This window comes from Ciconia boyciana, chromosome 4 (genome assembly GCF_034638445.1).
Source record: "Ciconia boyciana chromosome 4, ASM3463844v1, whole genome shotgun sequence".
NCBI classification, from domain to species: Eukaryota; Metazoa; Chordata; class Aves; order Ciconiiformes; family Ciconiidae; genus Ciconia; species Ciconia boyciana.
In genome coordinates, this window is record NC_132937.1 from 52,219,280 (window position 1) to 52,240,735 (window position 21,456).

General features: G+C 37.6%; 1 protein-coding gene across 5 annotated transcripts in view; it reads right to left on the minus strand.

Moving 5' to 3' along the window:
* Nucleotides 1-378: 378 nt before the first annotated feature.
* ZDHHC21 (zDHHC palmitoyltransferase 21) overlaps nucleotides 379-21,456 on the minus strand; it is a 44,395-nt gene continuing 23,317 nt past the window's right edge. For 2 of the 5 annotated variants that reach the window (XM_072859766.1, XM_072859764.1), the window contains 2 exons: nucleotides 8,016-8,059; nucleotides 379-7,484 (listed from right to left, as the gene is read on the minus strand). In XM_072859766.1, the coding sequence (XP_072715867.1) occupies nucleotides 7,352-7,484; nucleotides 8,016-8,059 (177 nt within the window). In that variant the 3' untranslated portion in view covers nucleotides 379-7,351. Of the gene's footprint in view, nucleotides 7,485-8,015; nucleotides 8,060-19,997; nucleotides 21,286-21,456 lie in introns of those variants that run through there. The other 3 variants (XM_072859762.1, XM_072859763.1, XM_072859765.1) reach the window with 2 other exon arrangements.

Here is a 21,456-nt window from a genome sequence, read left to right on the forward strand (position 1 = left end):
ATGCAGGAGACAACTCCCAGTATATTTTCGACACTCTCAACTATTAAAACTATTAACCTTAAAAACCACATATATAAAACAGTCAACAGATAAATGAGGTGCCTGACACACTGCGTAGTAGTAACTGTGGTAATTATATTTTGATATAAACAGCATACCAAGTAGGAATTTGTCACATTTAGTATGTTTTAAATAACTTTAAACAGTATTGAAATAATCCTTTGTAATGCTTCTGTGTTTTCAAATAAGTACATTCACCTAATCAAAGATTTTTAATAATTTGTATAGACAAATATTTCTAGCATTGTATTTTACCTATATCATTTCCTAATGACTATCATTTCCTAAAGCAAAAGACAGCATCTATGTCTCAATTGCCATATCAATATCATTAGTTGTTTCATCCTGGACATGATAATGTGAATCCTGAATTATCCTGAATGTGAATGACAATGTGATTTGTCATGACATCCCACTTGGTGTTTTATTAACCATGTGTTTATAAAGTAATGAGTAAAAATAAATTATCAGGAATATCTGACGAACAGCTCAGAACATACATTTTAAAACAGTTATGTCTGTTAATAAAGACTGATCCACAGGATATCAGATTTATTCTTAAAATTCCAAGTATGTAAGAATTCAAGTCTCACAAGTGGACCAATTTTAAAAAGTTATTTTTTGACACAAGAGCCATGGATCTCCAGCTGCTAAATGTACCTGTGGCAGCACCAGAACATCGCATGTACTGGCTTAGGTCAGGAGACACTGACTTGGGCAACAACAAGGTAAAAACAACTTGAATTATATACAAAATCATGCTTAAGGTTACAAAAAGCTCCAGCTGTGCTTTATTACAGCAAAAAAAGGCAGTTCTTGTTCAAAACCCATAAAGAGGTGTGACAACTTCTTTCTGCATATTTCAGTGTACAGAATCCGTAACAGATTTCAAATCTCTTAAGCAATTGACTGCTTGCTCTCAACCCAAACCTAAGAGGAACCAGAGAATTTGCATATCAAAAATTATAGTATATTTTTTTTTAAATCAAGCCAGTACTCCATATCTCCACACCTTCCCAGGCTACTCTACCACAGTGTCTATTCTGGCCAAGACGATATGAACATGATTGCAGGTAGGACTACTCTATGCTGCTGTGTGCTCAGTGAGAAGACAGGAAAAGAGCCATTGAAGTTGAAAGCGAGAAGAGGAATGAACACAACTCATTCAAGGTAGTAACTTGGTAGGTATGGTAGAGAATTCATGGCAACAGAATTGATTTTGTCTGGGTAAATGAGACTCAAGTACAGCCAAGAAAGGTCTGATCTCTTACATAAATCACAATGGTGATTGCTCACAAGCAGAATTTCTTCCTAGGCTGAGGAAATGCTTCTTGAAAACATTCACTTGCACTCTGTATTGACCCTTCCTACTATGTACACATATTACTGAAATACTGAGTGTCAAACAGCAAATACTTTGGACAAAAGATCCAGAGCTGAATGAGAAGTCATGATTATCCTGATTTTATGGGAGACACTACCTGCAGCTTCAACCTCCGAGTCACTGACTGAGGTTATTTTTAAATCTAACTAACTCTCTTTTTTTCAAACACAAAAATTCATCATGTCATTAATACCAAGAATCAACTACTTGGCAGGCAAACTAGGTTAGCCAAACTTAAGCAAGTCATCTGCTTAAAACAAAGTGCAAAGTAAGCTTCTAGAGATCTGGGGCCTCGTTTCAAAGGTCCTTCAAGTATTCATACTAGTTAGCACACCACAAAATCTAAGGGCCATCTCAAAGGGTGACAAAATGAGCCTCTACCTCTTACCTGAGCACTAACCTGATGCAGCTGGAAGACAGTACTAAGCGGAGGCCTACCAGGACTTGAAAAAGCACACCACGTGCCCTCTACTCATTCAACCTAGGTAAGAGCTAACAGAGAGCTACAAAATGGCTATCAGGTGTGACTAACAGCAATTTGTATTGAGGGCAGAAAAGAAAAATCCTTTCAGAGGGAAATGGTCTGACTGAGAAGGGACTGTCCCTGAGAAGCATATACACTGGGCTTGTGCTATGCATATACATAGCACAAGCCATAAAAATCATAGATACATAAAAATAATCTGTCTCAGATTATTTTTATTGGCACTGCTGGACAGCTACAATTCTCAGTGGGATCACTTCATCAGATTCAAACCTTTGTCCACAGACATTACCATCAGATATGAGATTTTGCGGCTAAGCAAAAGCTAGTAATTTCTCGAAGTGCAAAAACCAGAACAGTACCTTTCTCTTCTGACAGTTAACTTTCAATTGGTTACAAGACTACGAATAAAAGTGTATTTCTTATATGCAATGCTAAAAACCCCCAATTTATTTTGCTTGCACACATAACAAAACATAGAAGTACAGGATTGAATGAGAAGTACTAGGTGGTACTAATTAAGATCCACATTGTTTTATACAACTCTTATTCTTCAGAAAGTACACAGCTTTTATTTTAGGAATAGTTTAGAAGTTCTAATACAGTAGTATTGATGGGAATATATGTAGAATAAGTAACAGTTTTTGTCCAGAAAGGTCACGACTCCACCATACAAAGAAAACACGTTTAAGGAATGCAATGATCTTTCCAGTTGTGATATTGAGAAGAGCCAGTCAATAGTCTTTGTTTTTGTGATATGGTTGTTCCAGCAAAGCTACATTGGCTTCTTATTTGTGAGCTGCAGCAAAATTGAGTGCGTAGTGAAGACAAAGGGTGGAGACAGCCAAGTTAAATAATACATCTACGTGACGGCATCCTCAAATATGTGACAGAAACACTCTGCTATAGGTGATGTACTGCTGGCAGGAAGGCTGGCCAAATACGGTAAATAACGCATTACAGAAGTGTTTTATGTTAACTAACAATTTCAGGTTACCAGAAAACTCATCTTATTATCATATGTTTCATCTGAATGCAAAGTTGAATTGAACAAGATTCTCTTTCACAGTACTGCAGAAATCCTGTCTTTGCCACCTACATTCCTTACATTGGCATACAATGGCCTGCTATAGCACAAAACAAAGCATGACTTCATAATTTCTGAAAAGTATTTTTTATTGAATAGAACTGGACAACTGTAAGATGAACATTGAAAGACATCATACAATGACGGCACATGTATTTAACTGTGTAATTCCTGCTCTTTGCAATCTCACTTGATGTGGTAAACTTTGGTAACAAATCAAAACAATATTTTTGGCCCCATCTCCATTTTCTCTGTGCTTTTATGAATCTTCCCTTCATGTTAGCCCACTTTAGATTCAAAACAAGGAGGAAGCTGCCTAGTTCAAAACCTATCCTACCACTTGGTCCTTAGACAGTTTCTTACTCATGAATGCTCCTCAAGACTGAAAATGATTGCGTATCTCAACTACTCTACCAGCTGTTCGATGCAACCTGTCCTTCAAACCAACAGATCAGAGGATAGGCTGGTAAACATTTTTTAATGCACAATCTTTTATTTTAGACATCCAGATTTTTCAAATGAAATCTCAAATCTCTGATATTATGAGAAAATAGTAAGGTAGCATTGTTCAGTCCTACCAGGAGCTACCCCATACTGCAAATAGAACCGGTTATTTTTACTGATGTTTTCAGGTTGTTTTTCTTTAGTGCTTTGACTTCTCTTTGTACCCCTCAGGAAATCAAATATTGTTAAGTTCATAGCTAATATCCACTGTGCTCAATAAAGCATGTGTAGTTCTGATGTTGTATTAGGATGAAATTCATTAATACCGTCTATAAGATTTTTTAAATGAATAACAACGACAAGCACTAATTGGTCTTAAGAATGCAGTTTCTACTAAAATAAAAAATCATGAAGGAGAGCTGGAGGGAAAGAAGTGGGATTTCAACGTAAATGTTCAAACGATTTCAAGGATTTCAAGGTTTAAAGGATTTCGAATTAGATCATAAAAGTCTACCTGATCTTTTCCTGCTGGAACAACTCTTTCTGAGCATCCATTTCAGAAACATTACTCTAATAAACTAATAACATGACAGGGTCTTTGGCTGAAGTATTAAAAAATATTTTGATTGCTTTTACACTTTCAGAGGCCTGTCATTCAAAGAATAAAGCTCAGTGCCTCCTAAAAAAGAAGCCTCTCCAAATTCTCCCTTCTCGACATACTCAGAAGTGGGGCAAAAAATAAAGTAGCTGCCTTAATCATGTTACATATTGATTCCTAACGTTACAGATGAATGGGAGACTAAGGAAAAATGTCTTTACCAAAAAAATCCAACAATACGAAAACATCTGAGAAATCGTGAATGTGAAATTACAGTTTTCATTTGAGAATCGGGCAAGATTTTCACGTACATCATTCACTGAAATGACGCTTCGGCCTCAAGGTTCTCCTTGTGGTCATTTAAGCAAGCGCCTCAGAATTTACAGATTTGTACTTTTTAACGCATAACAGTGTTTGACAGGGAAGACAAATGGTTCTGAAGATCGTCCGGGTACAGCTGGCAGGCTGCACTCTCACCCGCGGCAGGCCGAAGCAGGGCCTGCGCACCCAAGAGGTGCCCAGCCCGGAGCAGCCCGCCCCGCCGCGGGCTCAGCCGCAGGCCCCGGCCGCCAGCCCCCGGCCGCCAGCCGCCGGCCACCAGCTCCCGGCCCATCCCCGCCGCCTCACGGCCGCGGCCCCGGGCCGCCAGCCCGCCCTCGGTGCGCCAGGCGGCCGGCAGGGGGCGCCTGGGGAGCGCGGGAGGAGGCGCTCCGCCCACCGTCCGCAAGGCCGCGCGCCCCCCGCGGGCGGCACGGCGCGTGTGGCGGGGCCCGCTGCCGGAGGCACCCGGGCGGCCTCGTCCCGGCCCCGGCCGCCCCCGTCCCGGCCGCGGCCCGCCAGCGCTGCTTCCTCCGCTCCGGTACGCTCTTGTGCCCAGCGGAGCGCAGCCCGCAGTACGACCCTCGGGCTGCTTGCGGATTTGTATGCCCACGAGGCAGGCACAATATAATGGCCCCGTTACTTCACTGTATACCGTGCACGAAGATTAAATGCACTGTTGAGGTGCACTGAACTAAAATGAACCAAGTTAAGTGAACTTAGCTCACTGCAATGAACTAAGGTTCCTACCGTCCAGCAGATTCTGTATGACAGATTTGGTTCTCCAAGCACGGTTAAAGTAACTGAAACTATGATATTGGAAAACAGAAAGAATAATGATATGCCCCTACAGTGGATGAATCGAGCACGGTTAAATTCTTGATCCTCTTTCTTAATAAGCTTCAGAACCATATGATCTGCTAAGATAATTGATTAGCATGAAAAACTTCAAAAAAACCACTGTGTTTTGCTGATGAAACAGATTTAAACATTGGCACGTAAAACCAAACTGCTATTATTCCCCTGTGTGTTTCACAGAGACTGTAATAGTGGAATTCCTTAAAAAAAGAGAGAATACAGCCATTACTTCATAATGTATATGCACATTCTTTTTAATTTCAAGCACTGCTCCGGCCTTTCCATCCACTTTCCTCAAGCTTTCTTTTGTTTAATATTGCTGCCAATACCATCTTAAAGAAAGTCTAAACTCACGCCTAAAAATGCTGTGAAAAAAATGGTTGAACATTAGGCTTGAAATTTAAATGACGGAAATATTGCATCTAATTTTCCAAGGAGAGGGAAAGTAAAGTTGCTTCAAATGTTAGAAGTTCACAAAAGTTTAAAATTCAAGTGATTTTTAAGATGCACCTTTTGGAACTTTCAATAGATCATCAAAGCCTGTTAATTCAATAAAGGGACACCCAACATCGGCAGTGACTGTGTTAAGATTTTAAAAGAGCTGATCTAAAAATTTGTTATGAATACCACTCATGACAAATCTAGCCCTTCTTTTAGAACAAACTGTTCACAAACAAACTACTACTCTCTCCAAACACAACCTACGTATATTACAACCAGATTTTGTGCCCTTTATTATCCTGTTGCGTGGCTGTCATTTAAGGTGGATCCTATTCCTGTTAGACTAGACCACAAACACAGTAAGCAGCATAACTGAAAACACTGCAGCTGTGACTATCTCCTAAAAATTCACAGAACTTTCAAAAATCACAAACATCTCATGCTGGTATTTGTATAGATACAGAGAGCTATAATAAAGTATGTAATTTTTCCAGATACAGCAAAGCTGAGCCAGTACTTCGGGAACCATTGCCATTTTACCAGATGTAATCTTAAGGATGCTTTCTTTGGTTAACTACTTCCATACTTAAAGGGCCCTCAACAAGCTACCGTACACCAACATAGTACCCTATTAAATCAGTTAATACGCTTTACTATACATGTTAGTAGCAAATATCTGTATTTATGTATAAATATTTTAAAATCTTTTCATATATGTATCCCATATACAAACACAGACCAATTCCAGCTAATCATGACTAAACAAAAGTAAATATAAAATGTATAACTTTATTGACAATATACTCTTCTTTATGGTACATTATGCTAACTAATTAAATCTGTATTTTTAAAAAGTATCCTAGTATTTGCACCATACAACTTCTGTGTTGAATTATTGCAAGGAAGTCCTTGGGATATAGGGAAAACATGCTTTCTATCTGCATATTTTACTCTGGAACATTTTATCACTTTTGTTGACATAAAGACACAAATATTTTTCACTAAGGTCATCTCTATGCAGAAAGATAACTGTAAGACGTAAGATTTCTCTATATAAACACATACATTTACATGTGTTTATAAAAACCTCTCTGAGAAACGTTTAGGAAGAAGTCTGCCTCAGCGTTAAATGTTACCTTTTATAGTGTGGTGCTGCAGGATTACTACTGCCGATCATAAATAAATGTCAGTATCAGGGAATTGTAAACACATGTAGCAGAAAAAAGACATGAATATTATCTAGATAATATTCTGATAAAAACTGATAAAAACACTAAAAAAATTCAAGGCAGAATAAGACACTTAGTGGCAAAGCTAACAATCAATGTAAACTTCAGTGTTTCCTACCAAAAAAAAAAAAAATCAGAAGAGCCAGTATCAAACAAATAGAGTAAGACTGCATTCCAGTCATTTGGTTTTGGTATTAACCTCAAAGAAGAAAGAAAGCCCGCTGGAAAGCTAATTTGAAAGTAAATATGCCTAAAGTTAAACATAAAACTTGTATTAATCTCAGAACTGAATCAAGGCCGCTATTAAAATAAAGCCTGGGGCACATTGTGATGCCTACGATTGGTGGGTGGATTTTAATTGACTTGAAGACTGTCATAGTCCTATTATCATAAAACCTGTAACACACTTCCAGCACGGAGGACCCATCTGTGCCCACCATCCATCTGTTCAGACGTGATTGGCAAAGTGGTAGGGAACTCGCAGTGGTTGCCTCTGCCTGAAAGGAATAAACCACAGGATCTTCCAGCGAGTGCCAAAAACTTCTGAGAAGGTCTGCTGCCATGGCTTTCGCGGCCTCGATCTACAGAAGACAGCATTATTAGTGAAAGACAGCACGCCCATGGTGCACTTCAGTCAGCTAGAACAATACAGGTTGGCTGGGGATCCATTACTGGACTCTGATTAATTGTGTCCCAGCATCACAAATACAGCTTTTCTTTCATTACGGCACGCAGCTGAGACTTTAACTTTGGAGAACAGAAACTATCTGTGTCGTCAATCAACCGAAGGCAACTTTTGAAGCAGAGGAGAACCTCAGAATCAATGAAATGTATGTCAAGGCACAGCAGAAGGTGTCTTTTGATCTGTACTTTTGAAAGAAAATATAGTTCCACTGGCTTTGGAAGGAATGGGAATAATGTGAGGCTACTTTGTGTAAAACCAATATTAAAAGATTAGTGAGCTACTGCTAGAGATAGGAAGTACAAGGCACAGTACCACACAAAATAATCCTAACAGTGCCTTCAGTTCCTTTTCTCTCTCACACAGTTAAAAGAAGTAGCTACTCCTTTAGCTTTTCAGCAAATAAATGTAGAAATTTTACAACACTTACATGTCTTCACAACAGTTTGACATTTTTTCTATACTTGTAGTATCCTGTTGAAGAAAAGAAAACACAATAAAAAAGTATTTATTTACATTCCTAACTGTTAAAATGTCATTATGAAAGCAACTAAAAAAAACCAGGGAATCAATTCTTAGTGTACACTGCTTTGGCATTAGTCCAGTAGGTTACATATTACTCATACGCCATATTAGTTTTAAACAGCTGTGAGATTATATGCACAAATGTACTTAGTCTGTGAAATTATTTTTACAAACATGATGTGAAACTGTACTGTGTAGTTTTACTACAATAGCACACACCACAGAATGTCAACAAAACCTTACAGCATTATTACAGCTAAAGTTAATTCAGATATTACAATTAATTCATGGGTTATTTAGAAGTACTGCGTGTAAGGTACACTCTTGCTATACTTTTCACAAGCACCCATTCCAGACTTGGAGTAGTCTGCTGAGATAACCACAGGAAAATTTAGTAAAATGCAATTATTAACAGATGTAGTATTTTGAAAAGCAGGAGCTATTAAGTTTTAAAATAGTTATCTTCATGAGTACTATAATGCAAACAGCACCACTAGGAATATACCATCAGTTTCCATAGTCTCTACAGGTAAATACCAAATATAAAAACTATTCTCTTAAAGTGTAACAAAACCTAAATAATGCGCAGAGTGAAGGCACTCCTGCAGCTAACAGTAAATTAAATTCATACTTTACTTTTCTGAACACAATTAATTTAATGAGTCACAAAGTTTGATAATTTACAAATCAATTTAAGCTTAGATCATCCCCAAACAAAACTTTTAAAACTACCAACAACAGTACTTTTTTCTCACTTTTAGACTACATATTTCACAAAAAAGCTTGCTTTGTAAGTGAGTATCACTTCAGTTTTAACTCCAGCAGTATTAGTCTTTTCAATGTGCATTCATGGGTCATTATGTCCCAAAATCACTCATGAGGTCCAAAATACAATAACTGAAATATTTCTCATGGTTCCATCTTGTTTTCATGGCAGCTTGCTATTTCCCTTTACTGTTCATTGATTTAGGCATGCACATAATGCACCTGTCAGATTACACTAGCATTTGAATGAAAAGCAGAGCTAGTCCCTATTGTCCCAGCCATACAGAGACACAGGGGCTGTGGTGTAATTAGGCTGCGACTTCATTGTCATGTGGAAACACTACCTAGCAATAAAACCATACTGTGTTCTTTGATTGTTCCTGCCATCAGTGCATCCAATTCAGTGCAGGCACTGCTGGGATTCTGCCACCATCTTTCGTAAAGCTTCGTAGGGGAAGGGTGAAATATGTGGGGAATAACGTACAGGAAGCTGTTTCCCTCCTTCACCAGACACAGGGGGGCCTCAACCCCCCTTGCCAAATTTTCTCCTTCTAAATCCGCTTCCCCGCTCTGATGAGTTTTGGAACAGGATCCCCTACCACATGCTAAACGGCAAAGTCTTAATTCTGCCCATGACCTACCCAGCTGAATTCCAGACACGCTATGGCGAAGGAAAGAAGTCCCCTCTTCTCACACCAGCCCACCAGGATGCACAAGTTCTGCCCTGTTTGTGCCGAGAAGGCATGCCCATAGCGGACTACATGAACCGTTCTGGCCCCATCATTAGGTGGATTTGAACGACCGCTCCAGAGTGAGAGGGACAGCGGACTGTAAATACCGTCTGTTGTTTCGATTCCCATAGATAAACTGCTTCTCCTCTCCACCTTATGGGCCTGTCTAGCGTATTCCCCCTCCCCTGAGAGAGGTGGCAGGAAGCATGACAAGACACAAGCCATTCTCCCTGTTAGGGCAGGACCTGCCTGCACAGCCAAGGGACGTTCTGGCTTTTCTCCAGCTCTTGGAACAAACACCACCTTTTCTGACCACGGAAAATCACACACCGGTTTCTGAATAAAAAGGACTAAATAAACACAGATACTACTTCCATGACATTTCAGTGAGGTTGTAACAGCATTTTCATGAGATGCTGTAGCTCCTTCCGTAACTGCAAAAATATCTCAGCTCTAGGAATTATCCTCTGGTCACATCAAAGCTGTCTACCTGACAGTACAAAATAATACTGGTATGTTTGAAAGCAATGATTGCTAATGGTTGTTTGTACAACAGTAGCATGCTAGCCCAGACTATAATTGATTTCCAGCTGTCAAAGATTTATGCTATCATTTCCCAAAAGAAGCCTTAAAACAGCTTTGGGTGCAGAAGTAACATAACAAAATAATACCTTAAATAGGGCTTTTTGCTACGTTTCTCCACATTGTTTATTCATTCATACATTTGTACTGTTCCCTAAAATACTGTATTTGCAATTTTTGGAGGAATTCCCTGGTTGGGAACTGGGGTTTGTATTTCTTTTTAATTCTTATCATAGCATGTTATCAAGACCTGAAAGATGCTCATCAGGCTCTGCTTCTCTCAAAAATGTACCCCATGAAATTAATGAACTAAGGTGAAAGCACCAAAACAGGAACTGCAGAAAATTACTGTAAGGAAAGACTGTCAAACTTCCACACCTTTAAAACATACTAAGGATTTTAGTTGGATAGGCAGTTAAAGGAAATCCTCCCTTCCTTCCTTCTTCTTCCATTAAAATGCCAACATCTACTTTAGAATACTTTTGCTTTACAGTAAAGAAATTGGGACTGAGCAGTGAATCCTTTGCTTCTGGGACACTTTTTCAGAATTAAAAAAAACCTTTATAGCCACATTTTAAAAGCTGTGAACTAGGGCTGGAGGGAATGGCAGGAAACACCTCTCTCTGAAGTTTAGCTGCTTAACAAGTGCTGGTGACTGAACTTAAGAAACCAAATTCCCCTCACAGCTTCCCTCCCCCAAAACTGCTGCCAAACAGCTGGGCTCATTTGAAATGTACTTTCATTTGAGAGTGAACCAATTTACCTTTTCACATGAAAGTGAAACTTCACAGCACCCCAGGAAACTTGGTAGCCCCTCTGGAGACAGGAGAGGAAGGAAGCGGAGAGGGCCACAGTTGAGTTTTGGCCTATTATTTAAGGCTTTCTTCTCAGAGAGATGAATTTTTCTTCTTTTGGAGACAGGAGGATCAGAATAACCACTATTCTTCTGAATGACAAGGTGTTCTGTTCATTAACACATCTCACAAATGGCTTTCCACCACAATATCATCTGTCTCTATTATGCATTTGATGTATACCAAGGTTTTGCTAAAACATCAGTATTACTATGTTCAGCCTAAGAGGCTTTGGCTGTCTGCATCTACTATCAGCTTGGATTACTATTAATACAAATAAAACTCTGCTAAGATTTCACCCCCCACCCCTCCAGCTAATGCTGATGTTAAAATCTTTTGGAGAATTGGCACTCATCCAAAAGTTGAAAATAACTTGGTATGAGCAAACACGGCGTATCTATTGAGTCCTAGTAATCTCTAGCTCCAAAAATCCCATAAAATTTACAATTGCATACACGACAAAATTTACTAACCCACAACTGATTAATTTCATATGATGGGTCATCTGGACCCCCAAAGTCATTATCCAGATTGGAAAGAACTATTGTTCCTGCACCTGGTTATTCAGAGATACATGCCCACTGATAAGCATCTTAAAGCAACTAGGAAAAAAAATCATACCTTAGTGAGAAAGGCAAAAGAAATTAGAGGAAACAAAAGCAGCAGTCATTAACAACATATCACTTTAAAATAAGAGGAAAAGGGCACAGGCTTCAGATTCTGCTGAGGGGATGAGGAATGTTTTTTTGCTTTGAGAACTCTGCAAGAGCAGCTTGTCTACTCTAAGTGAAGTAAGCTACTGCCACAGCCAAGACTCTTACAAGAGGAATGGAGAGACACGTTAAGAGCACTGACTGAATTCTGCAGACCAACTTATGATTCATTTGCAAATTACTTCGCCTGCGTTAGCTACTAAGAGGAATATACCTTTCACATCTATATTTTTAATTAGTATAACCAACTGCTTGAAAAAACAGTTTTTTTAAAAAGATCACATGCACTGTTTAACAAACTGTGCTATAGGATGGAATTCATCATGAACTAGTTCATCATGGAAGAAGCACATGGAAAGAATATTTTCCTCTTACTGATTCATGTTTTCCAAAGGAGAAGCTGTAATTTGTAACTCACAGGACTAACTCCAAAGCACGCAGCCACAATCTCTGGTTCAATTTTTCTTCTGTGTTTGCTTGAAGTGACATGTAATCAATACAGCTCTATTTAATACTTGCAATAGAAGAATGTAAGCATTATGCCATGCTTTCTTCACAGAGTATTTTCAAATGCTAAGTATGTAAGAATCAGCAGGAAAGTGTGATAAAGCAGAAAGAGAAAAAACAAACAAAACCTGCAAGCCTTCCTGGATTTTGCTGTTGCTGTTATTGCTGTTATCCGAAAGTGCCAGACAACATATCCTCTTTTTCATTTCTTCTACCTAACATCCTTTAATTGTGTGTATGTAAATGACAGGTGGGCAACTGAAGAATATAAAATACTGAACGTCTCATAGAAAGAATACTTCATATTTCAGAAATTTTCCTTTTTGGCATTACTCACATTTTGGGTTTACATTTGGCCACTTTTTAGCATGGATTTCTTAATCTAGACTTCTCACTTAAGATAATATGATTAATTTTACCAATTACAATTAGGTTCAGCCTGAAAATTACTAGTTCAGTTTCTACTTTAAATCCCTAAATCAGAGAATTGCGTGCAAAGTGAAAAATGAAGCTACACCTTGTTATATCCAGGGAATAGTCCTACACTCCTCTATGCTCTGATGAATTTAGTTAAATAGATTTCCAGTGTATTTGTCAGATATTAGAAAATGATTCAATGAAAAGAAAGCATCTGATAACAAATTAGGAACACATATACAAAGAAGATGATACAAACAGATCTCTCTTATTCAGACAAAATCCATGGCGTAGATAGCTGCATGACAGCAAGACACATGATGAAATGTATTATTTTTCTTGATACTTACCAATACCTCCTTAAGACAAAAGTATTAAGAAAAAAATGCTCAGGAAGGCTAGCTGTTGGCCTTCCTCACACAGAAGCCATTTTAATGGTCTGATGTCTAAATTTGACAAGCCACATTTAAACAAAATGTACTCAGCCCCTAGAACACTCAAACATCATTATTATAGTTACTTGTTTTCAACTGGTTAAGGCTACTTCCTTTACTATTTAGAAAAATAACCGAGTTGTAAAAGGACTTATTCCTTGAGTGATGAACAAGGGATATTTTTGGCGTGATATTTTTTACTCTCTGCACAGTATAAAATCTCTTTGACTAAATTTTCCAACTTACCCTTTTCCTTAATAATATTGTAAATAATTAATTTCAACAAAACTATTACCACTTTACCTAAAATCATGTAGTGATCTAAATAAAACATGAGATCTTTTGCCACTTAGTGTGTCTTACACTTGAATTTATTGTTATATTTTAAATAGCTCATGAAAGAGTTTTTTTGAAAGAAACTAAAATTTTATTTTGATGGTAAACTGGTGTTTCAGACTGTCAGGATACATTCATTAAAAATGTTAAACCAAGTGCTAGTCTATTTGAGAAAAATAAGGTAAAGATACAAAAGACTTTACACAGTTAACAAAATCCCATTCAAAGACCAGGACATCACTAATTCCTGACAATTTAATTTATAGGACTTTATGCAGTCTTCTAATAGGAGATCTATAGGTGGATTAAAGGTAGAGACAGGAACAGGGGAAGGGATAAGAATAATGGGGAAGATACAGACAGACAATGTTAATATGAACTTATTTTCTGTTACATCTCTAACTTCAAATTACTATTCGGGTTTACATTTTACATAACTTTGCTCTCCCTCTACAATTACTTTATATCTTACACTTTATTATAGCCAGGTAAAGAATACGTTTGCCTGAGAATCCTAGTTTCCCCTTCCAATCCTCATTTCTTCTGTGCTAAACTTAATTATGAGGATTAATAGTTCCCTGATTACATTTCTGCCATGTTTGAAAAAACAGGAAAAGCCCTTAGCATTTCACTAATCAAAACAGTATTTAATAGATTATCTGATTAAAGATATGATTACAAATATTTTTAATTATAAGATACTTATTTTTAAAGACAAAAAGCATTTTAGCACAACTAGATCACTTGTGCACTCTATATTACAACAGCAATGGATCAACACTATGAAATATGCAAAGAATTAAAAAGCCTTTAGTTTTGTTAACAGAATAACTGCAGTTACATTTTCATTATTTTGCATTTCAACTTTTGTAAAATTTTGTCTGACTTACTGATTCCAGAATTTTATATTTTTCATTGGCATTTTTATTGTTTGCATTTCATTTTTGCATTATACCATTAAATGAAATTATACTCCTAAAGAAAATTAACTGCTTGAAAATATTCCTTTGGGATAAATATATCATAAAATTAATTTGTACAATTTCCAACTTTTTCTGATTTCCTTAAAAGGAAGGTTTTGTCCTTTTGAGAAGAAACAAAGCCCTGAGAAAAAATAATAATGTTCCTTACTACATGCTCACTGTAAGGATCAGTCACACTAAGCAAAATAGTTAAAATACATGAATTAGTAAGTTCAAGACGTTCATGTGGAGATGGATCTGTTTAAGAACAACAAAAAACAGCTAGTGAAATACATTTGCTACTTGAAGGTGAAAAGGAGAAGCACTGCAACAATAATAAAACATAGCACTTAACAAATATGAACATTCTAAAATGCTTGTAAGGAGAAAAAAATTATGTGGTAGGCATCATATTGTGCACCAGACAGACTGGTGAACACCAGCTGTTAAACTATTTTCTCTTCCATCCTCCCCAAAGCAAATAAAGGGAAATTTGTCTCTACCACATCCACACAGAACTGATGCACCAGGATATTGGCATATCACTGTAAACCATTCAAACAGTTAATTAACAGGAAACCCCGGTAGCATTAATTAAATTAATAAAGTCACTGTCCACTTAGTTTATGATAACACATCCACTACCTTGCACAGAGACCACATGGTATCTATTAAATTTATAAAAGCCCATCCATTATATAGTTCTGCCCCAGAGAAACAAGTTAATTACTAAATAATTTTAATGAAAAGTATTTCTCTGCAATACTAACACACAAAAATGACATAAAATAATATTTGATGGACTACAGTGGAAAAATGGAGAAAATGTCTTTAATTCTATATAAATACTTTGTTTGAGCATATGGAAAAATGAAAACACAAACTGTTTAGTGTTTCAAATAAAAAACAATCAAAGGTAATCCTTTAAAATTAGGGTTCAGATTAGTCTCTGCAAAGGATGCTGTTTAACTGAAACATCTGGTAGTGTTACGTTGAGAGACAGGCCTTTTTTAACTTTGGAAATGAGATTAGTAGATCAGTTATTTGTAAGTGTCCAAGTAATTTCTAATTATTTTATCTGGGTCACAGATAATCCGCTTTTACAGGGCTCCCACAATGACATCAGAGGATCACTGCTGAACTGATTATCCTGTTACCTTCCACCATCCATGGGAAGATGGGATTTTCCTTTTGTACAGAGGAAGAGAAAGAAGTGGCTGATTGCTTCAGACAGGTGGCAGTCAACAAAATAAAGAACAACACAGCTCTTGAGAGGAAGAAAACCTCACATACACAAAAGGTACCAGCCTTAAAAAAGGTCAGCAAATTGAATACTTCTTAGTAGTGCCTGGTATAATTTAAAACCTCAGTAGATAAGAACAAATATCAAAATAATCAGACAAGCCATTGTTTAAAAAAGCATGCCATATTATTTATTACTTGTTCGACAGTAATGCCTTGTAGATCAAACATAACCGATGTCAGAATCTTACTGTATAAATAGAAAAACTGGTTTTTAATATCATTTAATTGTTGAAGTGACGTGAAAGACATAAAGAAGGGAACATGAGCGAGAGAAATGCAAATGCCAGGGCTAGTCTTGTACTAAGATACACACAAGCATCCTGACAGTTCCACCTTTTTAAAAGCCTGAATTGCAGCTCTTTACCTCCTATAATCATAAATCAGAAGCAATGTGCAGTTGATAAAACAGACTTTTTTTTCCTATGTGAATTTATGCCTTTTCCTATGAATAAATGAATAAATAGGCTACTTACGCATTTTTTAGGAAAACAAGCGTCTGTTACATATAAAAATATCAAATGAGAGAGGACTTCTTAAAAAACACATCAAGAAAATATGTCTTGAGAAAGCAAGCAAGTTTCTGGATACCATTTGATTTAGCTTCCAATTAAATTTTGTTAATTGGCATGAGGATAACTACAGAGTAAAAGTAATTGGAAATAAAATTGAGTAACACAGATATGTGCTTCTTAAGATTTTTTTCTAGATTATGTGCAAAATATTATTTTCTAGATAAACTTTGCATTTGCCCTTGCAATACAATGTCATTAGTAGGTATAGGCAGTAGTAGCACAAGACAGTGTATGTTTTGGATGTTTTTTGTGGAAAACTTAAAAACTTTCTGAAACGGAACTATCTCAAGCAAAATGCTAATTTATCTATAAATAGTATTTTTACTATTTATGACAAACGACCAAATAAAAAAACACCTCTCTGTCCTCATGGACTTTGAAAGTATTTATACTAGAGCTACCTTCTAATCCTGTAGTAGTTGAGGCAAAAGAGGAATAATTGTTTGCAGGAATAGAAGCAGCTAGAAGTAGTTTGAAGTAAGGGGTACCAATAATTTAAAAAAAAAAAAAAAAAAGATGTTCTTCTCAGTAGGAGAACATTTAGTTTTTCTAGGATGCAGCTGACAAAAATATTTTTTTGTTGTTTTTTTTTTTACTTACTGTTTTATGCTAAGCTTGCTTTTACTTCTCAAACAAAGTCATTAAAAAAACATCATGCTGCATGGGAATGTAAGAATACAGCCTAATTTCCAGTTAAGGAATATAAAATTCAAATTTGCACTACCAGCAATGACAGGGAATATAGGACTGGAAAAGCAGACACCAAGCATGGAAGATAAGCAGGCCTTCAATATAAATTCGTGATCATTTTGGAAACTACATCAGACAGTGCTTTCTTCATGGGTGAAACTGACTTCTACCCAGTTCTCTAGAAACATGAAAATTATAAGTAAGAAGACTGTTACGCTGAGATTTTAAGACTAACATCTTCTTAGGATCCTAGAGTTCCTAAATTAGGATCTTAAACTTCTCCCTCTTTCAGAGACTTCTGAATTAGAGAAAACTTATTAGAGAGAACTTAAATACCTCTATTTCTAAAGTATCCAAACAAAAGTTCCCCAAGAGCGATCTCAGCCACATGCTAGAAGAAGTGTTAAAATTCAGGACGGTGATGAGAGTAAAGGCAAACAGAGCTTGGGGAAAGGAACTGGAGAAGGAGGATGAAAAGAGCCATGTGCCCCTTCTGCTAGAAGTGTGTTTCACATATGCTAGTTTCTAGGGAGAAAGCACTAATCCCGTATACAGAGGCCACCTCAGCTGCTCCCCTCTTCATCAGAACAATTCATGTCAAAAGTTCCTCTAAGGACAGTTTGTGCCAACCAGCTGTTCTCCTCTCATTGTAGGAAGTCACCTCCCTTGCTCTTTGGCTTCCTGGACCTCCAGATGAGATATGAATAGCCTTGTGCTAATGATACCCTAACTGATACCACAGTAAGAGAGGTGGTAAACCTACTCACAGACATTACTGCATGTTAGGTAACTTGGTCTATTAATCAACTTCTCAAGTAGTACAGCCTTAAGGACATTCTCTGTGTAAGAGCCAAATTTGAGTACACAAGTTACAAAGTTTTCATTTTTACCAGAGAGCACATTTTTTCCAAGCATCTTAGTATCTGCTGAACACACATGAAGCAGGGTAACAGCAGACTACATGCATTTTTTTCTTAAAGAACTTTTACAGTTTCTTAAAGAACTGTTATAACCAATAAGAGTTATGCAATGACAGACACAGAAGATCAGTCAACTGCACAACACCACCAAATTTTGGAAGTGCCAGCACACCCAGCAGAATATTTCACCTGCATTTCATAATGTGCTTCTTTGCTTTCCTGTTTCATCTACTGCCCTGTTCCAGAAAAACATGCTGGAGTATATCAGATATATCCTTTCCATTACATGCTCAGTCAGACATCATTTTTTGACTTCTGAAAAAATTTATCAAAGAGGAGAAAAGGCCAATATTTCCCCTTAAAATCCTATGAAAAACTTCTGCTCGTTCTTACGGCTTGTCAAGCAATCATTTAGCTGAATTCTAGTAAAAAGCAACTCTGCGTATAAAAATGCTGTATAGAAAGGTCACTTAATGCAAATTAATTCCATACATTCAACTTTATCTATCTTGCTGCAGTGGCAAAAGGATAAACTTCTGTAAATACGAAGAATCAGCACGAGTGCTCTGACCTAGGGTACATGCTTCATAATGCATGCTACATTCAGGTCACTTACATTTAAGCAGAGCCATCAGACTGTGCAAATCAACCACAAACAATGAAGCACAAAGATGCCATTTCAGGTCCTAGTTCCTTATTACTAATGACGCTAAAGGAGGACAAACAACTCTGCGGTTTCATTATCCCAAGTTGCTTCTGGGAGACTGACAGTAAGCAGAGCACATTCTGTGTATGTAGAAGATACTGAAAGACTGAGAACTGGGGATTTTTTTAATATGCACGTCCAATATTCCTGGCAAAAGTTAGCCTGAGCTTTATATTACTTAAACAAAACATAAACTATTGGCTTGGTCTCTGGAAAATTATATAATGATGCTCAGGCAAGTTTACCTTATTGAGAATCAGGAAGTTTTGCTACAAAACGGTCAAAGTTTGATAAATCTTGAGTTTATTTTTCTTTCAAAAAATACAGTTTTGGCAGTATTCAAAATATAGGTAAATAATAATGTTAAACTCCAACAAACCTGAACTTGCTGGACTCACTTAGCAACAGTACGTATCAGTCAAAGTTTAGATCACAGAGCTGCAATGCTGATTGTCTGTATTATTTAAAAATAACTTTTATCCAGGAGCTGTGGAACTAATCTTGGCTTGATGTTAAACTGCAAATACAGGCATAGAACATGAACCACAAAATTGTTTATTATCTGTCTTCCTGTACAAGCATAAGTAAGAGCTGCTCTGCTTCACCTTTTTCAGAAGGCCCATGCTCTTGTCCACTCCTCTTGCACACATCTTTGGGCAGCTTCAGCAATCACTGAAGTTAATGCTCTCAAGAATAGCCATGGAGCAATTAATATAACATGAATGCTTTAACTGTGCATATCTATGCCTTCAAGTGTTTGAGTTTCTTTTAAATTAACCTCAAGTCTGCACTTACACTTCAATGATTGTGTTCTGCTGTTAAATAGATTTTGATCTGTACCTTATACTAAGTTAAGCTTAATTTCATCATTAATTCATTATTTTAAATAGAGCTCGTTTCAGGCACAATTTGGTTAGTTTATACAGGAAGGCCAGATGCTAAACAGTTACTCCAGCACAGTACACAGCAGGAACTTCGCTGTCTCTTAGTGATCATGGTTTATTGCTTCTAAAGGACGTAAATGTCTTCCACACTGCACTCAGCGCTGCGAGTGGGTATACCCAGTTTCTTTGTTTCCCTATTCTAGGCATCATAGGTGTGTCTTCAGGGAGCCTGCAGAGACACTGCTCACTCACCTGCTGCCCTCTACTCTGCCTTTTGCATTGGCTAGCCAAAGCTGCTAGTAAGTGCTTATGGAGGAAGCAATCTCCACACTGCAATGCTCACAATCAAAAACCATTTGTACAGAAAGATTTTCTGACACAACTTGCAGACTAAGCACAACCTCACCAAACAGATTTGTCTTTGTTCATTTGAAGTCCGAGTAGTTGTTCCCAAGCAGATTTCCTCAAAATGACTGTATTGTTTATTCTTGCCAATTCTATACTCGTGAAGAAAGGAATGAAAAGGAAGATGATGATTGTGCTGCTGGTATGGAAATGCTTTGAGCAGGGGATGGACTAGAATGACCTACGTTCTTCAACGAGTCGGTGCAACAGCATCCACATGGTGTGAATGAATTAGAGTTTGGAGATCCCATAATGGATTTCTACTTCTCCAGCAATCCCAACCCAACAATCCCAAACCTAAAAATTTGTTCATATGAGGCAAGCACAGTAGCCCCTCTGCTACAGGGAGGGTGCAGTGAGAGGCCCTAATGCAGAAGATCTGTACTTCCCAGCATCTGCCTCTCATAGTCCATCCATATCCGCAATTACTCTGGTGTGTTTGTTTCACAAAGTTTGTCAAAGAGGAAGAAGAGAACATCCAGGCATACTGCAGCTCAGCAATCCACAGAATTATGATTGGAGCACACAAAAGGAGGTTGGACTTGAATATGCTATTAGCCCACATCTGCTCCAGGGTAGCAGCCAGCTCAGTAAGTGCAATGGGATGTACTTCACAGTATATCATACAACTGACATAAGAATAAAGGGGCTTTACAGCACTTTATAAGAGTTTGCAGTGGCGGTAGCAGCCTGACAGCGTTAAGGCTCAGAACAGTGAAAGAACATACTAGGAATTCATGCCTGTTGCAGAGGCAGCACAGTTGATATCCTGTGTCAGAACAGAAATGTCCCAAGTTTCAGGCATATCTGACAGAATCAGGTTCAGTCTGAGAGTTTTTATTTCATGTATACTAGTAGTATCTGAATGGATGCTGATGGCCACTGCCAAAATTTAGTCCAGCTTCCGGCAGCACACAGAACAGAATAGTAGACTTAGGGTTTGTTCCTTGTTTTCTATGGTATCATTTCTGTGGTTTAGTGTAGTACCGACCACATGGCTTTTTGTTCCTTCTCGTATGTCTATTTAACAGAGACTAAAAAGACATCCATATTTCAGCATCTGAACTCTAAGGCTCCCTGAGTTTCTGTCTCTCCCACTACTGGGAGTGAGGGTGAGCAGAATTCAGATGTCTGCACCACTTCAGCTAGATACCTAGCAAGGCATAGTATCGGATTAGAAAAAAATCCCAACTCTAGAAGACGCAGACACAAAGGTCGTGTGCCAGCATTTAAACAGGGAAGTGAGAACCTGTCAGCAAGACCCTGGAACAGAAATCAGGCACACAGTAAAGAGGCACTAAGGTAAAATCTGTAGTCCTGGGTATTGACAAAAAGTGCAGAAAGCAGTCTGGTAGAGCAGCTGGAGGATGGCAAAAATAATACACAGCATAGCTACAGTCAAACAAAGAACAGAAGGCAGTGAACTTATGCAAAGGTAATACAATAAAAACAATAAGCAATATTATTGTTTTATCTAACAGAAGGAAAAACTATACAGTAATTTTTGTCCTTTATTCCATACAAAGAAATTACATAGTACAGTTAGGAAGTTTTCCATTATGC